Below are 21,840 nucleotides of genomic sequence, written 5' to 3' on the forward strand. Positions count from 1 at the left end.
TTTTTAGCTGAAACTACTGAAACTTCGAACACTTAGCATGTTTGCCTTGGATCACAATAGTGTCTACGGAGTTTTCATGTACTGCAGTCTAGACACCTCATCTGTCCTGCTAATTTGAACCAGTTATTTATTAATAAATTATACTACCCACTTTCCTCCACCGCACCTATAATCTTAAATGTAGGAGTGCAGTAATGCACGTAGGGGAGATCATAATTTTCCCAACTACTTATTTGAAATGGAACGTATTGCTTTTCAACATTAAATGAAAAATTGGGGAAAAATTTACATGACCATCTATAGCATTGCAACTTTGTCCTTAAGACTTTGATTGCTTTGAAGCTATTTTAATGTGTTTGTTTCTCTTCCCTCCAAAACCTTCGCTCTCTCCTCCATCCAAAAATTTTTCACTGCTGATTGAGTTCTTTGATAAATGACAGAATATTGATTCATGGGCTTCCAAAAAATAGTGCAATAATTTTGCTTAATGTTTTATTCCAGCAAGATCTCATTTCAAGGAAGATTTGAGCTCGGAGCATAAGTGCACATTAGTGCTGTGATAACTTTATCTATCATGTATTATCAGTATGGACAGAGGTACACTTCGCGGTGCTACAACACTTGTTGTCTTCCACATGAATGGTCACCTTACAGCCTATCGGGGTGTCTTAATCAAGAGGCATGATTGATTTATGATTATAGTTTAATGAATTGTTTTCGAACTGAAAGCAAAGCTGTCAATCATGCATCCTTTTTTAAGGAAGGAGCAGGTGTAGGTGCATTTGATGCTGGAGAATATAAAGAACTAACACCAGAATGTGAAAGCCATTGCAGACATGACTCCAATGGGAAGCGAGTCAGTCCTATTGTGCCACAATTACTATCTTAAACTTCAAACACCTGGCTAACCTTGGTATTTCAAGTACAAATTTAAAGCCATTGGGATTTGGACAAATCACCCTCCTGCCATTGAGATCTCAACAAAGTGCCGATATTACATTGGTTTCATTAGAATTTCATCATTTTTAACCTTATATCGCCACCCATACTTTAGCAGAGGCAAAGTCAGAATCAGGGACGTTTACTGATGATTGTAGAATGTTCCACACCATTCACGACAACTCAGATGCTGAAGCAATCTGTGCCCAAATGCAGCAAAACCTGGACAATATCCAGACTTGGGCTGAAAAGTGGCAAGTAATATTCATGCTGCACCTTATCCAGCAAGAGTCTAATCATCACCCCATGACTGTTGATGGCATTATCATTACTGGATCCCCCACTATCAATATGTGGAGATCATCACCACTAATCAGAAACCTCAGCAATTTTCCAAAGATCCTTGGACAGCACCTTCCAAATCTACAGCCATCTAGAAGGACAGGGGCAGCAGATGCATGGGAACACCACCACCTGCAGGTTCCCCTACAAGCCACTCGTCATACTGACTTGAAAATTTATTACCATTCTTTCAGTTTTGTTAGGATAGAATCCTGGAATTCCCTGCTTTTAATAGCATTGTGGATTTACCTGCAGAAATTCAAATAGGTAGATCTCCATCATTTTAAGGGCAACTAGTGATGGACAATAAATGCTGGCCCAGCCAGCGAAGTCCACATTGAACAAGTGAATTAAACAAAAAACAAATCTGGTAGTCGAACTGGCTTTTTGCAAGAGTGCCAGCAGTTTACTCAGTTATAGGGCCAATCAACCATCATGCTTTTCCAGTCTTCAATTTGAAGCCTGCTCTTAAAGGAACATAGCAAATTATCGAGACACAACACAGGAATGCTTCCTGTTGAAGTGTGTGAGATGTGACCTTCAAGTCTGATCCCAGCTTGGTAAAATCAACATAATTTTTCTGTCCTGTAGTTTGGGTTTGTGAGCTCAATCTTGCACTGTATTGCTTCAGTCCCATTTTGACATGGACAGGATGATTAATATCGTATATGGTCTGCTGCTTTTCAATCTTCCAGGTTTGTCTGCTTTATTTGGGATGGCAGATAGTACCCTGTACGTTTGATCTCCCTGAGCAATCATTGAACAGTACAGCACAGAATAAGATTGTTCAGTTCCTAGCGCCTTGTTGACTCTTCCGAAGAGTTGCCCTTTTTAAGTTATAGTTTGATAACATTTAGAAATCTTTAGGATGTAGGTATTTGGAGTTACAAATTCTTCTATCATTAGAGTTGAAATTGAAATAAGAACAGTTAGAAATCATATTCTCAATCGCCAAAAAGTAGAATGTAATACTTGGCTTTTTAACAAAAACCTTTTTTTAAATAAAATTACTTGTATGTTCTTGAAGTTCCATTTTAAGTGTACTATTTCTTAACTAGAGTTCTAAACCCAATCATGTGATGAACAGGCATTAAGTTAAGGTGAGATGTCTTGCAGATGTATCAAATATTCCACAATTTTGCCTATTATTTGCAAGTGAAATACAGGCTTGTGCACAAATAATAATAATTTAAGATTCAAATCCACAAACTATATAATGCATGGAGTTGTAATATTTTTTGTTCAAAAAGTAACTTGCTTTTATTTTACATACTTGCGTGATAAATTGGGCTATACATTGTGAACTATTGCTGATCGAGTTGCAGCCGTCAAAATAATGTATGAACATTGTATCCTCCTAATATCTTGGTATGTTAAAGTGATTATTAGTTGAAGGTATTATTCAGTTCAAATATTTGAATTCAGCATATGATTGCCGCTACGATTTGCACTTGATATCTTGTACTTGAGGGATGTTTTTATTATATTTTGGTCAGTAGTCAAGATGATGATGAACACCTTGCCCCAGAGCAAAAGGCAGAGAGAGAGCGGGAAAGGAGAGTAGCTAATAATGCTCGTGAACGCCTTCGTGTGCGTGACATCAATGAGGCCTTCAAGGAACTTGGACGCATGTGTCAACTCCACCTTAACAGTGACAAGCCACAGACAAAACTGCTTATTCTCCACCAGGCTGTATCAGTCATTCTCAACTTGGAACAACAAGTCAGAGGTCAGTTGGTCATAGTGATGTCAACTGGCATGGAGCTATCTCTACTTGAAATACAACATGCCAAAGGCTTATTTTCCCCATTTGTCCTGAAGATCCTGATCCTGTTTTACACAACTTTCACTTGCATGCAATGCATATCATTTATCCTAGCAGTTTATTCCACAACAAATTTAAATGCAGTACAAAATTATGATTCAATTTTGCACTTGTTCTCTTGCCCATTGAAGTGGTAAAGATGGCATGAACTAGAGGCCTCCTTTTTAAATACAGTTAACGAAACTGTATGTGCAGGCATGTCTGTTCCAAACATTCCAAACAATTTGAAAAGCTATGACTACAGAAAAATTTGTTCCAGACTGATTGATTGAACTCAAAGCTCATTTTTTAAGAGTCATGCCTGATAAACTCATCTCTGTGTCATGTACCGACAGAAGGCTGCGCGTTTATGAATGTTGATCGACATGTGCATGTATCTGGAAATTTTGCAAGGACAGAATTGGGCTTGTGTGTGGTGCAACATGCTCAACAGCCTTGCTCAATAAAATAGGTGTTTGAGCAAGCTACTAGAGACGTGATGACACTATTAAGAGTAATTTCAAACAAGAAGGGGAAAAAAATAGAGCATTAATGGAAGACGCTCTGTGTTGTCCTTCATGCGTTTGCTGAGTCCATGGTCATATATTGGACATTTATTCCAGCTGTGCAGTATGAACGTATGCTCCTGAAAAATAGAGCTTTACTGCAAGTTGTGAACAATCTTGAACACAAACCTTGTCTTCTCTCCACCTCTGCTTTTTTAAAGAAATGTGGCAAATTTTGCCTTCCACATTGCAATTGATTGCATTCAGTTTAGCCTGTGCTTATGGTGAGAGCCTAATTTTGAAGAGCAGTAACTGTTAATTACACTTCTAGCTAAATTGTCACAACTTCCATCACCTCAAACATGTACAAAAACCGGTAAAATTCCAAGAGTAAAGTCGGGGAAGGAATGACTGCATGATAGCTTGTAGTCCATTTAAATTGAGTTAGATTCAGCTTTCAGAGGTTGCCTCTAGGCTAACCTGATGTCCTGGCTTCTCTCAACATTACATAGTGATGAAGCAAAAATATATTATGTTTCCGTTGCACCGTTTTTATAGAAATATCCTGCTTGAGAATATTTTCTACTCATCTAGCCCTGTACACCTTGCTTCTGTGTTCTTCTTATCCCATTCTCTAACTCCCCTCCTCCCCAATTAAATGCATGCCATGTATGAATATCCTGGCATATTTATGCCGCTTAATATTTCCTTTGCAGCTTGCTGTACAAACTTGGATTCGGGAGTGTTTCCATACAGCCAGTCTTTGCTGTTAGTCATGCTCTTTTCTAATTTCCATAACCCATGTTTTCTGCTCTCTTGTTCTTGCCTTGGATGGTTCCAAGTCATTGTCACTCACTCACTGGTTCCATTCTGACCTCGTACTTGCTGTTTGGCAGTGTTCAAAGCAGGGAACTGACGTAAAATGTAAAGAATTCAATCTGACATGTCTGGCAACTCTGATTCTGTTGTTGATGCTGTAATAGATCCAAATTCTGATTTACCTGAGGGTCTGGCTCTTTTTAAATTAGTAGGCTTCTACAACTGACAAATTTACTGGAGTTTTGACCTATTCAATCCCAGTCTAAATTGCAAAAATGTACTTCTAGTTTCCTGAAATTACCCTGAACGTCGAGGGTAAGAAATAATTCCTAGTTGGCCTCACTTTGCACACAAGGTAAATAACAGATTGCTATGACAAATTAATAGTGGTTAATACAAATTTACATGATTGTGGCATATTGTCTCGACATGATACCAAGGGGAAGATGAGAACAAAAGTGACAAATGGGAACATGAATGCCTGGAGAACAAAAGCAGTGTTGAAAGAAAATCGAGCAACACTAAGTGGTTGAGTTTCATGTCCAAAGATGAATTCAAAAAATAAGTAGACTGGCGCACCTGTGAATTGCCAATAGTCTATAGAAATGCTTCCAGGATTTAATTCTTTATAGTGAGCTATTGGAATCTTTGGACTTTCAAGGGTGCTGATTTGTTTTAGCTATTGCAATGGAAGGAGTAAATTTGGCTGCCGAGAATCTAATATGAAGGACCCGTAATAAGAAGAAAGCTAAATTTGACAATAATCGGACATGCCAGCAATTGAATATAATTGAGAGCAGCTTTTACAAATGAAGATTCTTCTGTAAGTTAATTGCCTTTACTTAGGAGAATTTAAACCTAATGAATGCTACTTATTTTCACTTTACAATAAGTCATTCATCCTGAATTGGCTTCCAACCCCTTCAAGAAAATCTATAAATATTTGTGGAAATAAATTTAAGCTGTTATAAATTTGTAAATATAGTTAGGGCTGTGAGGCATAAATAGCATTTCCTAAGGGTTATATAGTCTCCTGTACCTATCTCTTCTAGCTGTTTGCTCTGGGTGTGACAGTTTGTTGGTTCAAAGATAAAAGGTCAGCGTATCCTTTTGTGGGCTTCCTTGATTACATCTATTGACAAAATTTGTGTGCAGTATTTTGGCATCTCACTCCATCAATATTAGCAAATTCAGAAATACAAATTGATTTGTTAAAATAAATTTTACCACCTTTATGAAACTTTAAATTTGAAGCTTTGTAAAGGTGTATCTTATAAAAGTTTGATAGTATTCATATTTTTATGTGCCTACAAAAGGATTACAGCTTCTGCAAAATTGCCATCCCTAACTAACCCTGTTGGCACTGAATCCTGCAGTCATGATGAAGGCTTTACAGGCGAAGAAAAAGAAATGAAGGACCGTGAAAGGCGATTGGCAAATAATATGAGGGAGCGAATTCGCGTCAGAGACATTAATGAGGCTTTCAAAGAGTTGGGTCGCATGTGTCAGATGCACTTAAAAACTGATAAGGCTCAAACCAAACTGATCATCCTGCAGCAGGCCGTCCAGGTCATTCTCTGCCTTGAACAGCAAGTACGAGGTAGTGTACAGTAACAGTAATCAGCAAGCACTGATTAATCCTACCATTTTAAATATATTGTGCTGATTGATTATCACCCACGACATTTACAGCAATAGGAGCTAGGTAACCTAACTTTGAAAAAAATATACTTCTGAGATCACCTTAATCAAGATTGACCTTTTGTAGTAGACGTTTACTAAATCCTTCATTATAAATTTATTCTGATTTCATGTACATGGGTAAGGCCAGAATTGCGGTATTTATATGTACGCACATGCATTTCTTAAAATATGAAGTGGGATTAATAATTGTTAAAGCCTGTTGAATTGTAAACCCATTTTTAAACATCTTGTCTGTCATTTAGACAAAATACTTGAGAGTGACAAGTTAGACATTTTAATTTGGGGAAACTTGAGGTGATGAAACAAGGACTAGAAGCAAGATTCCATCAAAACTGGCGAAAAGTAGGAGAGAAAACAGGGTAAATGAGAAACGTCGTGGGAATAATGTTGAGCTTGGATTTTTGGAAATCTGAAGACTGATGAAGGTGAAGTCTTCCTGGGAATGATTTAGCTCTTTCTTAGGACTTTGTGCAGCCCAAGATTTTGTTTGCTGCTTTTGATTACTCACTTTAGCACAAACATTCCCTCCTTCCCATATCCAGAAAGTAAATCAAATACAATACAATGACATTGTATCTCTGGCTTAGTTATTTAGGTATGAGGAGAAGAGAAGGCAGCATTTGGTTTGTAGTTTGAAAAGAAATAGAGACCTAGCCAGGAGCACTTTCTCTCTACCTTTCCTCCACGACATGGCAATTTTTATTGGAGTATGGTCACAGGAGTGCCAGCAGTTTTCTAGTATTGCAACGAAGTGGCCACTGTCTGCAAACCTGAACAGTTGCCAAATTCAACCTTGCCTTTATCTGAACTTACATGCATATTAGGTCATGCACAATGTCCTCCCTCTGTACTGCATCTCCTGATGTGGTAAGCTTTTGAGTCAACAAGCCAATTTTGGGCAGCACTTCTTTTCTATAAAGGTGAAAGAAGATCAACCATTTGGGACTGAAGATACAGGATGAAATGTTCCCCTCCCTACAAGTGATGAAAAGGGGAAATAATTAAAGTTGGCTCTTGGATGAGTCTCTGTGATGGTGTTTTCCTGTACTTGCTGCCTGCTTCTCCAGGTATTAAAGGTTGAAGGATCTTCAGCAAGTCGCTGCAGTGTGTTTATAGATAATACAGAACTGCAGACAGTGTGAAGTTGGGAAGCCAGTCAAGCAGACTGCTTTGTTTTTTTTCTAGAATGATGTTGACCTTCTAGACTGTTGATGGAGTTGCTGCCTTCCAGGCAAGGTGTATTTCATCAGACTAGTTCCTTTTAGCTGGATGGCAGCCACTGGAATCATGTGGAGAGTCCAGCTCTGACCAACTCTTGTGTCTATGTGGTTATCCCAAATAAATATCTGGTTGGTGGTGACCCCAGGATGATGTTGATGGTGAATAGTGGTAGGTTTGTTAGATTATTGCTTGAAATCATTCTTGGCTGACATTTGACGAACAAATAGAAAGAAAGGATATAAGAGTAGGCCATTCAGCTCATTGAGCTTGCCCCACTATTCAGTACAATCGTGGCTGAGTTGAACCCTTCAATGGCTTTTAACCATTCCATCCCATATGCCTGTATGCCAATGGCAATCCAAAATTTATCAGTCTCTACCTTAAGCATAGTCAAAGGTTGAGCTTCCATGGCCATCTGTGGTGGAGAATTCCAAAGGTTCACAATCAGCTCAGTCAAAAAATTTTTCCCTCTTCTCTGATCCTAGTAGCCTCCACCACTTTTTTAAAATGATACCCCTTTGTTCTAGGTTCACCAACCAAAGGACACATGTTAAATACATCTACCCTGTTTATCCCCTTAAATCACCTCTGTTCTTTAAAACCCTAGAGAATACGACCTATACAGTAAATGGAAAAGCCCTGGGGAGAATTGATGCACAGAGAGATCTGAGTGTTCCGGTCCATTGTACCCTGAAGGTGGCAACGCAGGTCGATAGAGTGGTCAAGAAAGCATACGGCATGCTTTCATTCATCGGACGGGGTATTGAGTACAAGTGTTGACAGGTCATGTTACAGTTGTATAGGACTTTGGTTCAACTACATTTGGAATACTGTGTACAGTTCTGGTCACCACATTATCAAAAGGATGTGGATGCTTTGGAGAGGGTGCAGAGGAGGTTCACCAGGATGTTGCCTGGTATGGAGGGCGCTAGCTATGAAGAGAGGTTGAGTAGATTAGGATTGTTTACATTAGAAAGACAGAGGTTGAGGGGGGACCTGATTGAGGTCTACAAAATCACGAGGGGTATAGACAGGGTGGATAGGAAGAAGCTTTTTTCCCCCCAGAGTGGGGGACTCAATTACCAAGGGGTCACAATTTCAAGGTGAGAGGGGAAAAGTTTAAGGGAGATATGCGTGGAAAGTTCTTTACACAGAAGGTGGTGGGTGCCTGGAACGCATTGCCAGCGGAGGTGGTAGAGGTGGGCACGATAGCGTCATTTAAGATGTATTTAGACAGATACATGAATTGGCAAGGAGCAGAGGGATACAGATCCTTGGAAAATAGACGACAGGTTTAGATAGAGGCTCTGGATCGGCGCAGGCTTGGAGGGCCAAAGGGCCTGTTCCTGTGCTGTAATTTTCTTTGTTCTTAATACAGGAGTATTTTGCCCAATCACTCTTCATCGGTCAGCCCACTATCTAGGGCACAAGTCTGGTGCCTTTCTTTGCACTCCCTCAATGTCCATAATATCTTTCCTGAGATATGAAGACCAAAACTGCCCACAGTATTTCAGGTGTGGTCTAACCAACTTTCTACAAATTGAACAAAGTCTTTGCTACTCCTGTATTCAAATCCTCTTGTGTTAAAGGCTCACATGCCATTAGCTCCCCTGAGATCTTGCTGTATGTGCATGATAACCTTTAGAGATTTATTGACCTAGGACACTTGTGTCCCTTTTGTACATTTACACTTTCCAATGCCTTACCATTTTAAGGAATACTTTGATCCTTTTGTTTCTTCTGATTTTAAAGTGGACAATCTCACATTTTTCCACATCGTCTTCCATGTTCTTACCAAATCATAATGCCTGTCCAAATCCTGAAGCCACTTCACATTTTTCTCACAAAACTCATTCCCACTTAGCTTCATATCAACTGCTAATTTGGAAATATTAGGTTAGGCCTCCTACTTCATTTGGAAATATTATACAAGTCCCCCAAATCATTGATAATACATGTATTATGAACAGCTGGGGCCCAAGTATTGATCTTTGCAGTACGCAGTAGTCATAGCATGCCATTGTGAAAATGACCGTCCAATCATGAATCCATGTCTGTATATTGCCTCCTATTTTATGTGCTTTAATGTTTCTAATCAGCATCCTGTAGGGTCTTTATCACAAGCTTTCTGAAAATTTAATTATGCTACTCCACCCACTCTCCTTTATTACGTTTTGTTTGCAACGTCTTAAATCCCAACCAGCTTGTCAAGCATCGTTTTCCATTTGACCATCATTTGACTGTACCCATCAGATTTATTATCAACCAGGCATCTGTTAACCTCAGGCTTTTTAATAGATTCTTATATTTTCCCTACTACTGATGTAAGACGAACAGGTGTGTTGTTCTGTTTTCGCTCTCACTTCCTTTTTACAGAGTGATATCTTCCAAGCCACAGCAATCATTCTGAATCTATACGAATTTGGAAGATAATCCTCAACGTATCGACTTTCATCATAGCCACCACCTCCAGCACTGTGGGATGTAGATCATCAGGTCCGGAGGATCTGTCAAATTATAGCTCCATTAATTCTCTAGTATAATGTCCTTACTGTTGCTACATCAACAATTTGAATGAGAGTTTAGAAAAAAAGAAACAACTGTGGATGCTGTAAATCAGGAACAAAAGCAGAAGTTGCTGGAAAAGCTCAGCAGGTCTGGCAGCATCTGTGAAGAAAAAAATCAAAGTTAACGTTTCCAGTCCAGTGATCCTTCGTCAAAACGGAGTTAACTCTGATTTTTTTCTTCACAAATGAGAATTTAGTATGTTTGTGGATGACACTAAATTTGGTGGACAGTGAAAAAAGTTACAAAGAGATCTTGATCGATTGGGCCAATGGACTGAGGACTGATGTATGGAGTTTAATTTGGATAAATGCAAGGTATTGCATTGTGAGCAAACAAACAAGGGCAAGACTTATACAATTAATGGTAGGGCCCTGGGTAGTGTTGTCAAACAGAGACCTTAGGGGTTCAGGTACGTAGTTGTTTGAAAGTTGCGTAACAGGTAAACGGGGTGGCTAAGAAGACATCTAGCACAATTGCCTTCATTGCTCAGACCATTGAGCATAGGAGTTGGGACAACATGTTGAGGTTGTACAGGACGTTGGTGAGGCCACTTTTGAAGTATTATGTAGTTCTGGTCGCCCTGCGATTAAAAAGGATATTATTAAATTGGAGAGGGTTCAGAAAAGATTTGCAAGGATGCTGCCAGAACTGGAAGGTTTGAGTTATAAGAAGAGGCTGGATAGACTGGAACTTTTTCACTGGAGTGTAGGAGGTTGAGGGGTGACTTTATATAGAGGCTTGTAAAATCATGAGGTGCATGGACCGGATGAATGGTAAATGCCTTTTCCCTAGGGAAGGGGAGTTCAAAACTCGAGGGCTCGTTTTCTTTTCTTAAAAAAAAACTAGTATTTTTTTAAGGTAAGAGGAGAAAGATTTAAAAGGGACCGGAGACAATTTTTTTTTTTTTCACACAGACAGTGGGTTCTACGTAGAAGGAAATGCCAGAGGAAGTGCTAGATGCAGGTGCGGTCACAATGTTTAAGAGACATTTGGCTAGGTACACTAATAGGAAAGGTTTAGAGGGATTTGGGGCAAATTCAGGCCAGTGGGACTAGTTTAGTTTGGGAAACTTGGTCAGCATGGACGAATTGGACCGAAGCGTTATTTCTATGCTGTATGACTGTATGTATGATTCTATAACTCTTCATTCTCCCTAGCCACTTGGATTTCTAGTTTTGGAACATTTCTGACACCTTCCTCAGTGAAAACAGATACAAAGTAATCACTTGGCTTATCTGCCATTTCTTTATTGCTCATTATAAATTCTCCTGATTCTGCCTGTAATGGACCTACATTCTTTTAGCCAGACTTCTTTTTATGTGCCTATGGAAGCTTTTACAGTGTTTTTTTTTCGCTAGATTGCATTCATATCCTATTCTCCCTTTCATTATCTTGGTCCTTTTGTTGTAACCTATAGCTCTGCTGACCCTAGAATTACTGCTACATCTGGCAACTTTATAGGCCTTTTCTTAATCTTTTATGCAAGCCTTGTTAGCCATAGTTGACTGACTTTTTTTATTTTACTGCACCTTGAAGGAATGTACAGTTGCTATACATCATGTAACTGTCAATGGATTGTCTTTAAAGAACTATGTACAGTCATGCATTGTAATGTACTTTCCCTATCAACCTCAGCCAATTTGCACTTCATGCCTTCATGATTCTTATTTACTAAAATTAAACGCCTTTTGCTTCAGAATAAACTATCTCACTTTCTACAAAATGTAGAGTTCTAGCAATTTGTGGTCAGTCCTCCCTAAAGGCCCTTTTTACAAGAAGGCTGTTGATTAGCCCTTTTGATGACATAAAAGTAGACCTAAAATAGCAGGTCCTCTAGTTGGCTCCTCATCATTTTGCTGTAGAAAATCGTCCCTACCATAGTCTGGAAATGCATCCTTTAGAGCTCAATTGGTTACCTATTCACTGTGCATGTTGAAGTCAACCATGAAAACGGTGTTGCTCATGCTACCAACTTCTCTCCTCTCATGATTAATAACATAATCCTTAGAACTGTACTATTTCGTGTATCATAAATAACTACAACCAATACCTGTTGACCCTCTGATTTCAGAGATGAGGGGTTTGTCTTATGAAGAGAGATTTTGCAGTTTAAGTCTATATTCTCGAGTTTACAAGAATGAGAGGGGATCTAATTGAGGTATAGAAGATGCTAAAGGACATTGACAAAGTAGACATAGAAAGGATGTTTTGTGGGGCAATCTAGAACAAGAGGTCATAGTTTTTGGATAAGGGGTAGCAGCTTTAAAACAGATGAGAAATTGCTTCTCAAAAGGTCACGAATCTGTGGAATTCACTACCACAGAGTGCAATGAATGCTGGGGCATTGAGTTTATTTAAGGAGGAGATAGATTTTTAATTAATAATGGGGTGAGGGGCTGTGCAGATTGGGCAGGAAAGTGGAGTTGAGGCTGAGAGAGATCAGCCTTTAAGGGGTTGAATTGCCTTTAGTTGAACTGCTTCTAGGTCTTGTGTTCTTAATTCCACCCAAACAGATTCCACACATTGGAAGAACAATTTGAAATCCTCCCTTACTAATGTACTGACCCATCCCTTAGCAGCTCAAGTCCATCTCCTTTTTCCTTTCTGTCCCTCTTAAATGTCAAATATCTGTGAATATTCAGTTCCCAGTCCTGGTCACCATGCAGCAAATTTCCGTAATGTCCATTAAATCGTACCATGTATCTCTTTGTACTTTTTTGGATTATCCACCTTATGGTGAATGCTGCATGCACTTAGATGCCATTACCTTTGTCTTCTTGGTATCATTCTACTTTCAAAGCATACTCAATTTCTTCTAGTCTCTCAGGCATCTTTTCAGTTTCCTGTTACCAATTTTACTGTCTTCCGATTTAAGTTATCCCTCAAGTTCCCTTTCCTTGGTAAACTAGTTTAAACCCACCACAGTAATGCTGGCAAATAGCTTTTTGAAAATATCAAATCCAATCCCATTAAGATGTAACTCATCCAATTGTACAGGTGCCACCCACCCCAGAACCAGTCTCAATTCTGAGAAAACTGATGCCCTCCCTCCTACGCCAGTTTTTCAGCCACATAATTAATTGATCATTCCTCCTGTTCTTGTGCTCACTAGCATGTGGCTTTGGAAATAATCCTGTGATTACTGCTTTCAAGGTCCTGCTTTTTAAATTTCCTTCCTGAAACCTGCCTTCTGAACCTCATCCCTCTTCTTACCCATATTGTACACATCGTTAGCAACAATAACTTCTGGCTGATTCTCTTCTCCCAGAAGGATGTTCTGCAGCTGCTTTGTGTCATCATTGACAACAGAGCATCCTGGAGTCATGTTTACTGTCACAGAAATGCCTGTCTGCTTCCTTAACCATGGAATCCTTCATAATTATTGCTCTTCCATTCGTCTTCCCCCACCCCTGTACAGCTGAGTCACCTATGGTGCTTGGATTTGGCTGTAGTTGCATGCCCCAAAGAAACAGTCACCCTCTCCGCTTTCCAAATTGGAATGCTGCCTAGCATGTATGATTTAGGCTCAGGGCAGTCCTGCACTACTTGCCTGGTAGTCACCTCAGCTCTCTGCCTATCACCTTCTAAACTGTAGTGTGGCCACCTCCATATACGTACTATCCACAGATCCTCTGGTTTGCTGATGCTCAGCAGTGATTCTAACCACCACTATTCAAGTTCTGAAACAGTGTTCAAGCTTGCATTGGTGACATTTCCTGCAGATGTGTTTATCTTGGGACATGTAGTATGTCCCATAACTTCACAAATGCCACAGGTTATACACTTCACTTGGCTGTTCTGATTTCCTGTCCCCTAACTCTTTTTAAAACAAACTATTTGTTACCCCTAGAATAAGAATGGATTTGCTATGAAGTTTAGAGCTATTTCTCAAAAAAGGAGAAAAAATGTCTAAAAACTTAAACACAAACTACATACTGAACTTTCAATTTAAAGATTAGAAATGCTGACCAAACCTACCCACCAATTAGCTGCTTTCCCTGCATTTGTGATGTCATGCTGCAGTTGGTCTCTACAGGTGAGCCTCTCAACCCACGCTTTATTCCTTGGTGTTAGCCTTTAATTAAAGCACCTTTTTGGCCCAAATTCCCAGTTGCTCACTCTGTCTCATTCTCAGTCCCATCAAGTTTCTCTCACTCTAACAGTGTGACTTACTCTGACCTATCTTACATGCCTTTCATGAGTACAAACCTGAACGTTGCCCACATCTTGTTCATGCGGTACAAGATTGCTTCATTATCTGAGATGCACATGGAATCATTACAGATGTCCACCCCTCTGACCGAAGAAAAATGAAAGTTGAAGGTTGATTGTAAACATGTCCTGAAACCGAGATGATTTGCTTCCCCCACACATCTCTTCTGCTAGGCATGCTGCCAATGCACTGGACTTTCCTGTCATTGGGAATGGAGAAAGTTCATTGAGCATCCTCTTTTTAGTTAGTTAATTGCTCTTGATTCACAACTGTATATAGCAGAACTGCAGAACTTTGATCTAATCAGTTGGCTGTGGAATCACTTGATTGTTCTGAGCTCTGTATTTGTTATCTTCCTAATTCAAAGACAACATTGCTGGGGTCCCTGCTTCTGATGGCAATCTCAGGACTTCTGCTGCAAAATGTTTATATTAATGTTAACACTTCAAATTCAAATTGTTTGTCAATCCTTCTTCCTCATAGTTGAACAGCTTGCCAACTCATTTCTTGGACTCTGATACTTAATGAAAATTTGTCTATCTATGCTGCTGAAACCAAATTGGAAGAACAGTAGACGTTTGAAAGGAAAAGCTCAGTTCCCTTCCCATTAAAACATTTTGAAGCCTTTATGTTAATGAACAACGGTATTTAATCTGAGGTGGAGCATGGTAGTAGATGTTTTCAGTCTGGCAAAGGGATTGTGAAGGTAATTACAGGAAATGCCAAATTATTTGTATTATGATTTTTGTAATCCCCTTTTTGTTAATGATCAGATATTCTGATAGCCAGATGGTCATTACAGCAACGTAGGCTGGAATTGCACGTTGGGACCATGCAGAAATCCCGATGTATTTGACTCCACGGGAAATGTAAAATTCTGATTGGCAATTCCCCCACATCTGTAATCCTCAGAATTAAGATTCAGTTCCTACTTGCTTTCACCTGGAGTAGGTGTTTTAATGCTACAGCTTTTCTTGGTTGATAACTAGTAAGCTGAACTCTGAATCACCACTATCTCACTCTTCTTAATTCCTCTTGAATAATCTGAAACAGACCCTCCCCTCTCGTGTGCTCTCTCTCAGCATTCTAAGTCATGACTACTGATGAGCCTTTCTTGTTCTGGAAAATTAGTTTTCTCTTTGTGTAATGCCAGATTTTTCCATCATGATATAAATTCTACGTCTTTAATATTTTCAACATAGCTAATATTTCAATTTCTAATGTATAGGTTCCAATCATTTATTTTGCTCCCTGTAAAGTTCATGTAGAATGAGAAATAATTTTTACTAATGGATTTCCTCTCTGCAACAATATTTCACTGGGTGCTTGTCCTAATTGACAACATTACTGTCACTAAACATTTGGCAGTCTCCGTGATTTGGCATCAAAGTAGGGATCTTTGAACAACTTTTTCCAGAGGTCAGGGCCGTTATTGTTCTACTGGCTACAAAATCTGGGCTAATATTTGTATGTTGAATAAAAGAACAGTTATCTGGCTTACATGTTTGAAAATTCAAATATTCGTCAGATTGCCTTTTGTGTCATCAGTCATTGATCTGGCACTGACATTTTCTTTACAAATTGTATGTAGTGAGCAGAATTAAACTTGTTTACTCTTACAGATCTCATGAAGCAAAATAATGCTTTGATTATGTGCTTTTACAATGAGTGTCATTTAAATATCTGTAAAAGAATTCAATTGCAGGGTAGAGATCTTGATGTATTTTTTATTCCAATGTTTATATTTTTAATTTTGTGAAAGATGAATTGTAGTGAAGAATATCAAAGGTTTGCTATATTTCTAACAATTTTATGATTTGTATTTTCTTTCCACATTGTTTTTTCTCTAGAACGTAATTTGAATCCTAAAGCTGCTTGCCTTAAACGAAGGGAAGAGGAGAAGGTATCTGCAGTAGTAGGAGAGCAGCCACTGCCCCTTTCAGCTGCACATCCTAGTCTGGGAGATAATCACAATGCAGTGAGCCACATGTAGAAGGTAAAATGCCAATCTGTAGCATGCTGGAAAGTGAGAAACAGATTTTTAATCCATGTGAATAAGGTTTTATAAGCAATCCAAATTGGTACAATTCAGTTTAGGTGTGAAAACTCCCTGATGGGACAGTACATTTATTACTATTGAAATAAAATAGACTCCAGGTAGTCAGCCTCTGCTGCCATCTGTCTGCCTTGGTGAGTTCTTGGCTTAGCAGAAGAAATACGACAAGTCTAGGCTTCTTGACCCAATAAATGATCTAATGGGCCCTGCTTCAGACTGCACAGATATAGGATAAAGCAGTGCCTCCTTTTTGGTGGCTTAGGTTTGGTGCATGTCTGAAGAAATGTATTTTGGATTACAAACCAGAGTTTTGCTAATACATTTTGGACATTCTTCCATTTGGAGTTCTTCCTTAGAAGAATAGGAAAGAGAATTTTTAAAGGGTAGTACTTATTTTAAATTAATGTATTGTATCTCCTTTGGATGTAATGTTGAGTGATACTTGTTTAACCTTGAGCTTTTTGAAATAACTAAAAGTATCCTGTTCAATAACAGGTACAAATTGCGTTCTTGCAGTACTTTCAATGTGTAAAAGACCGACTAATTTGAATTTGTCTAGTTGAACAAAATATGCAGTTTATCAACTTGGAACAAGATTCCATTTGAGAATATAATTTCTTCATAAATCATAGAAGACTGTAGAATCCCTGCAGTGTGGAAACAGGCCCTTCGGCCCAACAAGTCCACACCGACCCACACGGCATCCCACCCAGACCCATCCCCCGATTAAACCCACCTAATCTACACATCCCTGAACACTATAGGCAATTTAGCATGACCAATTCACCTAGCCTGCACATCTTTGGACTGTGGGAGGAAACCGGAGCACCCGGAAGAACCCACGCAGACAGGGGGAGAACGTGCAAACTCCACACAGACAGTCGCCCGAGGGTGGAATCGAACCCAGGTCCCCAGTGCCGTGAGGCAGCAGTGCTAACCACTAAGCCAACGTGCAGTGGAAGCTTATTGTACTTGGGAAGAGTTCTAAAGCGACTGAATTGAAGTTTATCATTATGAACTAAACAGCACACACAAAGAATAAAAGTAGAAATTGCTGGAAAAACTCAACAATCATTGATTTAAATGGGGCAAGCTAAATGGTGCTAACCATAAATTTCCACGGCACGTTGGCTTAGTGGTTAGCACCATCTAGCTTGCCCCATTTAAATCAATGATTGTTGAGTTTTTCCAGCAATTTCTATTTTTATTCTTTGTGTGTGCTGTTTAGTTCATAACAATAAACTTCAATTCAGTAGCTTTAACTCTTCCCAAGTAAAATTACAACTTTCTTTCAAAGTCTTGCCTTAGTTTAGAATTGATAATTGTGTAAAATGGATTTACTTATTTGCTTTGAACATATATGTGAACACTTGTGGAGATTTGGATTGTTGAACAATATATGCACTTGTAAAAATCAGTGCAGTCTTTTTAGTTCAAATTGGGTAGATAATTGCAAATACAATGTAAAAACGTGTAAGATATCCTAACTATTTTATCTTTCTCACAGCTGCTTCTGCCTGGTATAACTGAAGCTGTTGAGCAAGAGGGTGCACATCATCTGTCATCTTTCTCTTTTAAGGAAGAAACCTTGTTCTGCCAAAAAGATGATAAACTGATGAATCCTTTCTGGATCAGAATTGCAAATGTGAACCCATGCATTTGCTGTACCTATCTAAAAAAGGGGGGGGGAAAGTCGACATATATCGTTGAAGTACTGGATTTCTGTGCTGCAAAAAGGTTTTTTCTACAGCCCAAAGAAAAAATCTTCCCCACAGTGGAAAAAAGGAGTTAGTGCCTAAGCTTATTTTAAATCCCAGTATGTTTTAATGAAACTTACAAGGATGTGAGGTTGTTTTGGAACAAAATTTCAGAAGTCCTTTTTTGCTTGTTTTGTAAGCAATTGGTCTTTTTGTTTTAAAAAGAGAACTTTTGGTGTCCTTGGTTTGCAGCATTCCCAGCAAAAATATTTGTCTTACTCAATTGACACTCAACCACTCCATATCTCCCTGGTAGTTGGCTGGGAGGAATTGTTAGCCAATGGACAAAATATTCTACAGATCTTCTCTTGCCCTGCCTGTATGATCAGGTATATCTGGAGGGCCAACAAAATGAGTGCATTACAAAAGCTAGTTCATTCATTTGTAGGGAGTTATTTTATGTAAAATGAGCAAAACTATATTTTTGCATTATTAGACTTTACATTGTAGTTTTTTAAGGTAGCTGGGCATAATGTGTACTTAGAAATTGAAAGGTCTTTGAAGACTTCCATGTTGCAACAGAAAATGTTGCAGATTCTAGGTATTCTATGACTATAGGTTTGTCATGGACTTATTCAAGAGTGGGAAAAATTTCCTCCTTTTTGTAGGATTCCTGCACAATGAACTGTTCAAAATGTTTAAAATTCATATGAATTGGTTGTGGAATCTAATAAGGATGTGAGCAACTTGTGTATCCGTGGCTTGCATCATGCCAAGCTGAATTCATTTCTGCAGCAGCCTGTGTACTGTGGAAAAGAACCCATTACAAATAAAACACGGAATCAGTCTTCCACTGAACATATTCACAGACTTTCACCAGCCAAGCAGAAGACACAGTACTTTTGACATAACTTTTTTTTTTACTTTTTAGAAAAAAAGATGTGAACAAGTGGAAAACGGGCAATGAAACCATGGAACTGAATGAACAAAGTTTTTGACATTTTAGGGTAATATGCCTGACATTTCTAGAACTGCATTAAGTATTGTGCAGTGACATTTCTCAGCTCATTTTGAGTATTGCAGATGTATGTAATAGTTTAAAAAAATTACATGTGGCCTTTTCATTCTTGTACTTGTGATGCAATGTGAACAGAATGAAAAATGACCAGTGCCTAACATTTCATTAAAAGCCTCTTTTTTGTCTAGTGCTTTTTTTGCTAAGAAAAGACTTGCAGTATACCCTTACAAAGTGAAATTTAAGGAAAAAAGTTGGCTTATTTTCACAACAACGATCCTTTTATACCATAAATCTTGAAAATGTCTTGGATTCTGAATGTTACTTTTTGTAGATTTTTACTCGATGTCTGATTCCAGAAGTTTATTTTACTACATTTTAGGCAATGCTTCTTCTAGCATCCATACAGTACTTAAATGTTGCACAATTAGATTTCTGATTGTGTTGCTGAGTGCCTCAAGTTCCTTGTGTTTTCTTTTTTGTATTTGTACAAGCATCAAAACAGCTGGCTGGAGTATTCAGAAAAGTAGTTTAAATCATTTCCTTTTGTCTTAGTAGCTAATGAGAACTGTCATGTATATAACAGTAATGTAGCAATAAATGTGCCATTTTTATAACAGGAATGCCCCTCCTTTTTAATGTCCGTTTAATCTTGTATACCCAATGTCATTGTAATAAAGGGTTTACCTTAAATTTAACAGCAAAAAGCTTCATTTAACTTTTTCATTGTGTAAATTGGGAAGTATATATTGGGAAAAAAAGTGATATTTACATCTGTACCCGTTTACATTCACCTTTTTAATCCTTTTTAGAAAATAAGATCAGGAAATGCCCCATTCAAACTGTGCTTTTCTGACCTAATCTTGGGCAGTATGCTTTCAGAAATTTTGTAATTACACCCATTTGCAACTTCTTGTATATGGTGATTAGGTCAGTAATGACTTGTTAATTAAAGAAAAATGTTAATCATTTGTAAAATAGTTGACATTTGAAGCTTTGCTACAGGTCAGTGGCTGTGAAATTTTCCACCAAAACAATTCTCCACAGGTTATGAATACATGTCCTGAAATGTCTGCTTGTATTATAACTTTTTTTTTCTTTTTTTTTCCCTTTCTTTAGTCTGTTTCTCGCTCACTGCCTTTCTGAAATTCTGTTGGTTCAGTGATGGCAAATATGCCTCTCTGTAAAGTTCCACTCTAGAAACTTCAGCATGTAACCTGATTGACACCAGTGCATAATGTGTGTCATGCTGCTTGAGATGTCCTTTTTTTTTTTTTGCCCAGATTAGATGTTTAAACCAATGTTTGTCTGTTGAAATAAAAGATCGCATCATGAAGATAATGTGGTGGTCCATGTCATTGGGCATGAAATCCCACCATAGCTGATGGAATTTTAAATTCAATTCATAAAATCTGAAGTTGAAAGCTCCTAATGGTGACCGCGAAACTATCATTTGTCACAAAACCCATCAGGTTATCTAATGTTCTTTAGGAAAAGAAATCTGCCAGGCTGGCCTGCAGGTCACTTCAGGCTTGAAGCAACATGGTTCACTTTTACTGTCCTCTTAAATGACCTAGTAAACTAATAGGTTTAAGGGCAAATTAGGATGGGCAACAACAATGGCCTTGCGAGTAACACCCACAATCCCATGGATTTTTTTAAGCCTGTTGTTCTAGTCAATGTTTCTCTATTATCATTAAAACAGGTTGGGCTTTTTGATTTTCCTGAGTGAAAACTGGATGCTCCATCTCATTTCCTTAATCACTTTTGCAAAAAAAAACTGGCTGTTGAGCATCATCTTGTTGTGTCAGTCTGTCTCTCTCCACTGTACCCCTACCTTGCCTTCTTTCAGCCCTTCTATCTATTTCTTTCTCTTGTTTTTATTCTCCACTTTGTTCTTGTTTCCAACTTTGTTAGTCATGTTAGCTTTTGGAACAAAAGCTAAGTGCTTATTGCCCAGGAGAAGGTGCTGGTGAACTGCCTTTATGAAGTACTGGTGCTCTTGGGTTTGGGGACACATGTTAATAAGGAGAACTTTGGTTGAGGAAGGATATATTTGCATTTATAATTTCCTTCTGGGTTCCTGGGTGGTCTGTCCAGTTTCATTCCCCAGTTTCATTCTTTTCTTTGGACTTTTAGCAGATATGTTCCTTGCTAGCCCGTTTCAGAGGGCAGGCAAGAATCATCCACTGGAGTCAGACTAGTTAAAATCAGCAGATTTCCTTTCCTAAAATAGCATAAGTGGACCAGATGGGTTTTTGAAGACAATCAGCTGTGGTTGCCATTAGGCTAGCGTTTTAAATCCAGATCTTAATTCAAATTTCACCAGCTGCTATGTGTGCATTAGCCTGGTGCTGTGGATTACTAGTTCAGTGACATCACTACGACTCTACCTACACTCGCTGTACGCTTTTTTTTTAATATGTGCCAGGTTTTTTTAATATAAGAAGAATGAACTCTTCATTTTCATCTTGGTTTATGATGGATGCTATAGCTAGTTGGGAGAAACAAGTAATTTCATTCATTATTGATGCTAGTTTACCCAACAGTTTTGCTTCATCCACCTTCATATTCCACGTGAGAATTTGTGCTGCAGCATTCCCTACATGGTCTATCATCCTGTTTTAGTTTCCACACTTCAGAAGACAAATATTTTATAAAGTATGGTTTATGACCTCCAGGTTTTGATGATGTGGGGCTAATTTAAATGTTCTTCCAGTACCCTGACATCTGTACTCTGTCCACGGTAGAAATTTATGGTTTCATACTAAGAAGGCTTCATGCAGGAATTATTAATTGACACCAAATATTTCATTTTGTTTAATTTACATGAAGTACTTTGCAGTCTGGGTTATCTATGTGGATCATTTTTCTCAAATGAGTTCTCCTGCCCATGTGATTGCTGGAATAAACCCAGTACTTTGGATATGCAACAAGTATTTGAAGTTTTGAGATT

At 38.5% G+C, this 21,840-nt stretch overlaps 1 protein-coding gene across 7 annotated transcripts in view; it reads left to right on the forward strand.

Moving 5' to 3' along the window:
• LOC109914581 (transcription factor 4-like) overlaps window positions 1–19,591 on the forward strand; it is a 40,413-nt gene extending 20,822 nt beyond the window's left edge. For 2 of the 7 annotated variants that reach the window (XM_020514183.2, XM_020514178.2), the window contains exons 10-12: window positions 2,778–3,010; window positions 15,967–16,112; window positions 17,680–19,591. In XM_020514183.2, coding sequence (XP_020369772.2) covers window positions 2,778–3,010; window positions 15,967–16,109 — 376 coding nt within the window. In that variant the 3' untranslated portion in view covers window positions 16,110–16,112; window positions 17,680–19,591. Of the gene's footprint in view, window positions 1–2,777; window positions 3,011–5,786; window positions 6,011–15,966; window positions 16,113–17,679 lie in introns of all 7 variants that reach the window. The other 5 variants (XM_048613863.1, XM_048613864.1, XM_020514179.2 and 2 more) reach the window with 3 other exon arrangements.
• The last annotated feature ends 2,249 nt before the right edge of the window (window positions 19,592–21,840 follow it).

The sequence above is a fragment of the Rhincodon typus genome, chromosome 29, assembly GCF_021869965.1.
Source record: "Rhincodon typus isolate 14 chromosome 29, sRhiTyp1.1, whole genome shotgun sequence".
NCBI lineage: Eukaryota > Metazoa > Chordata > Chondrichthyes > Orectolobiformes > Rhincodontidae > Rhincodon > Rhincodon typus.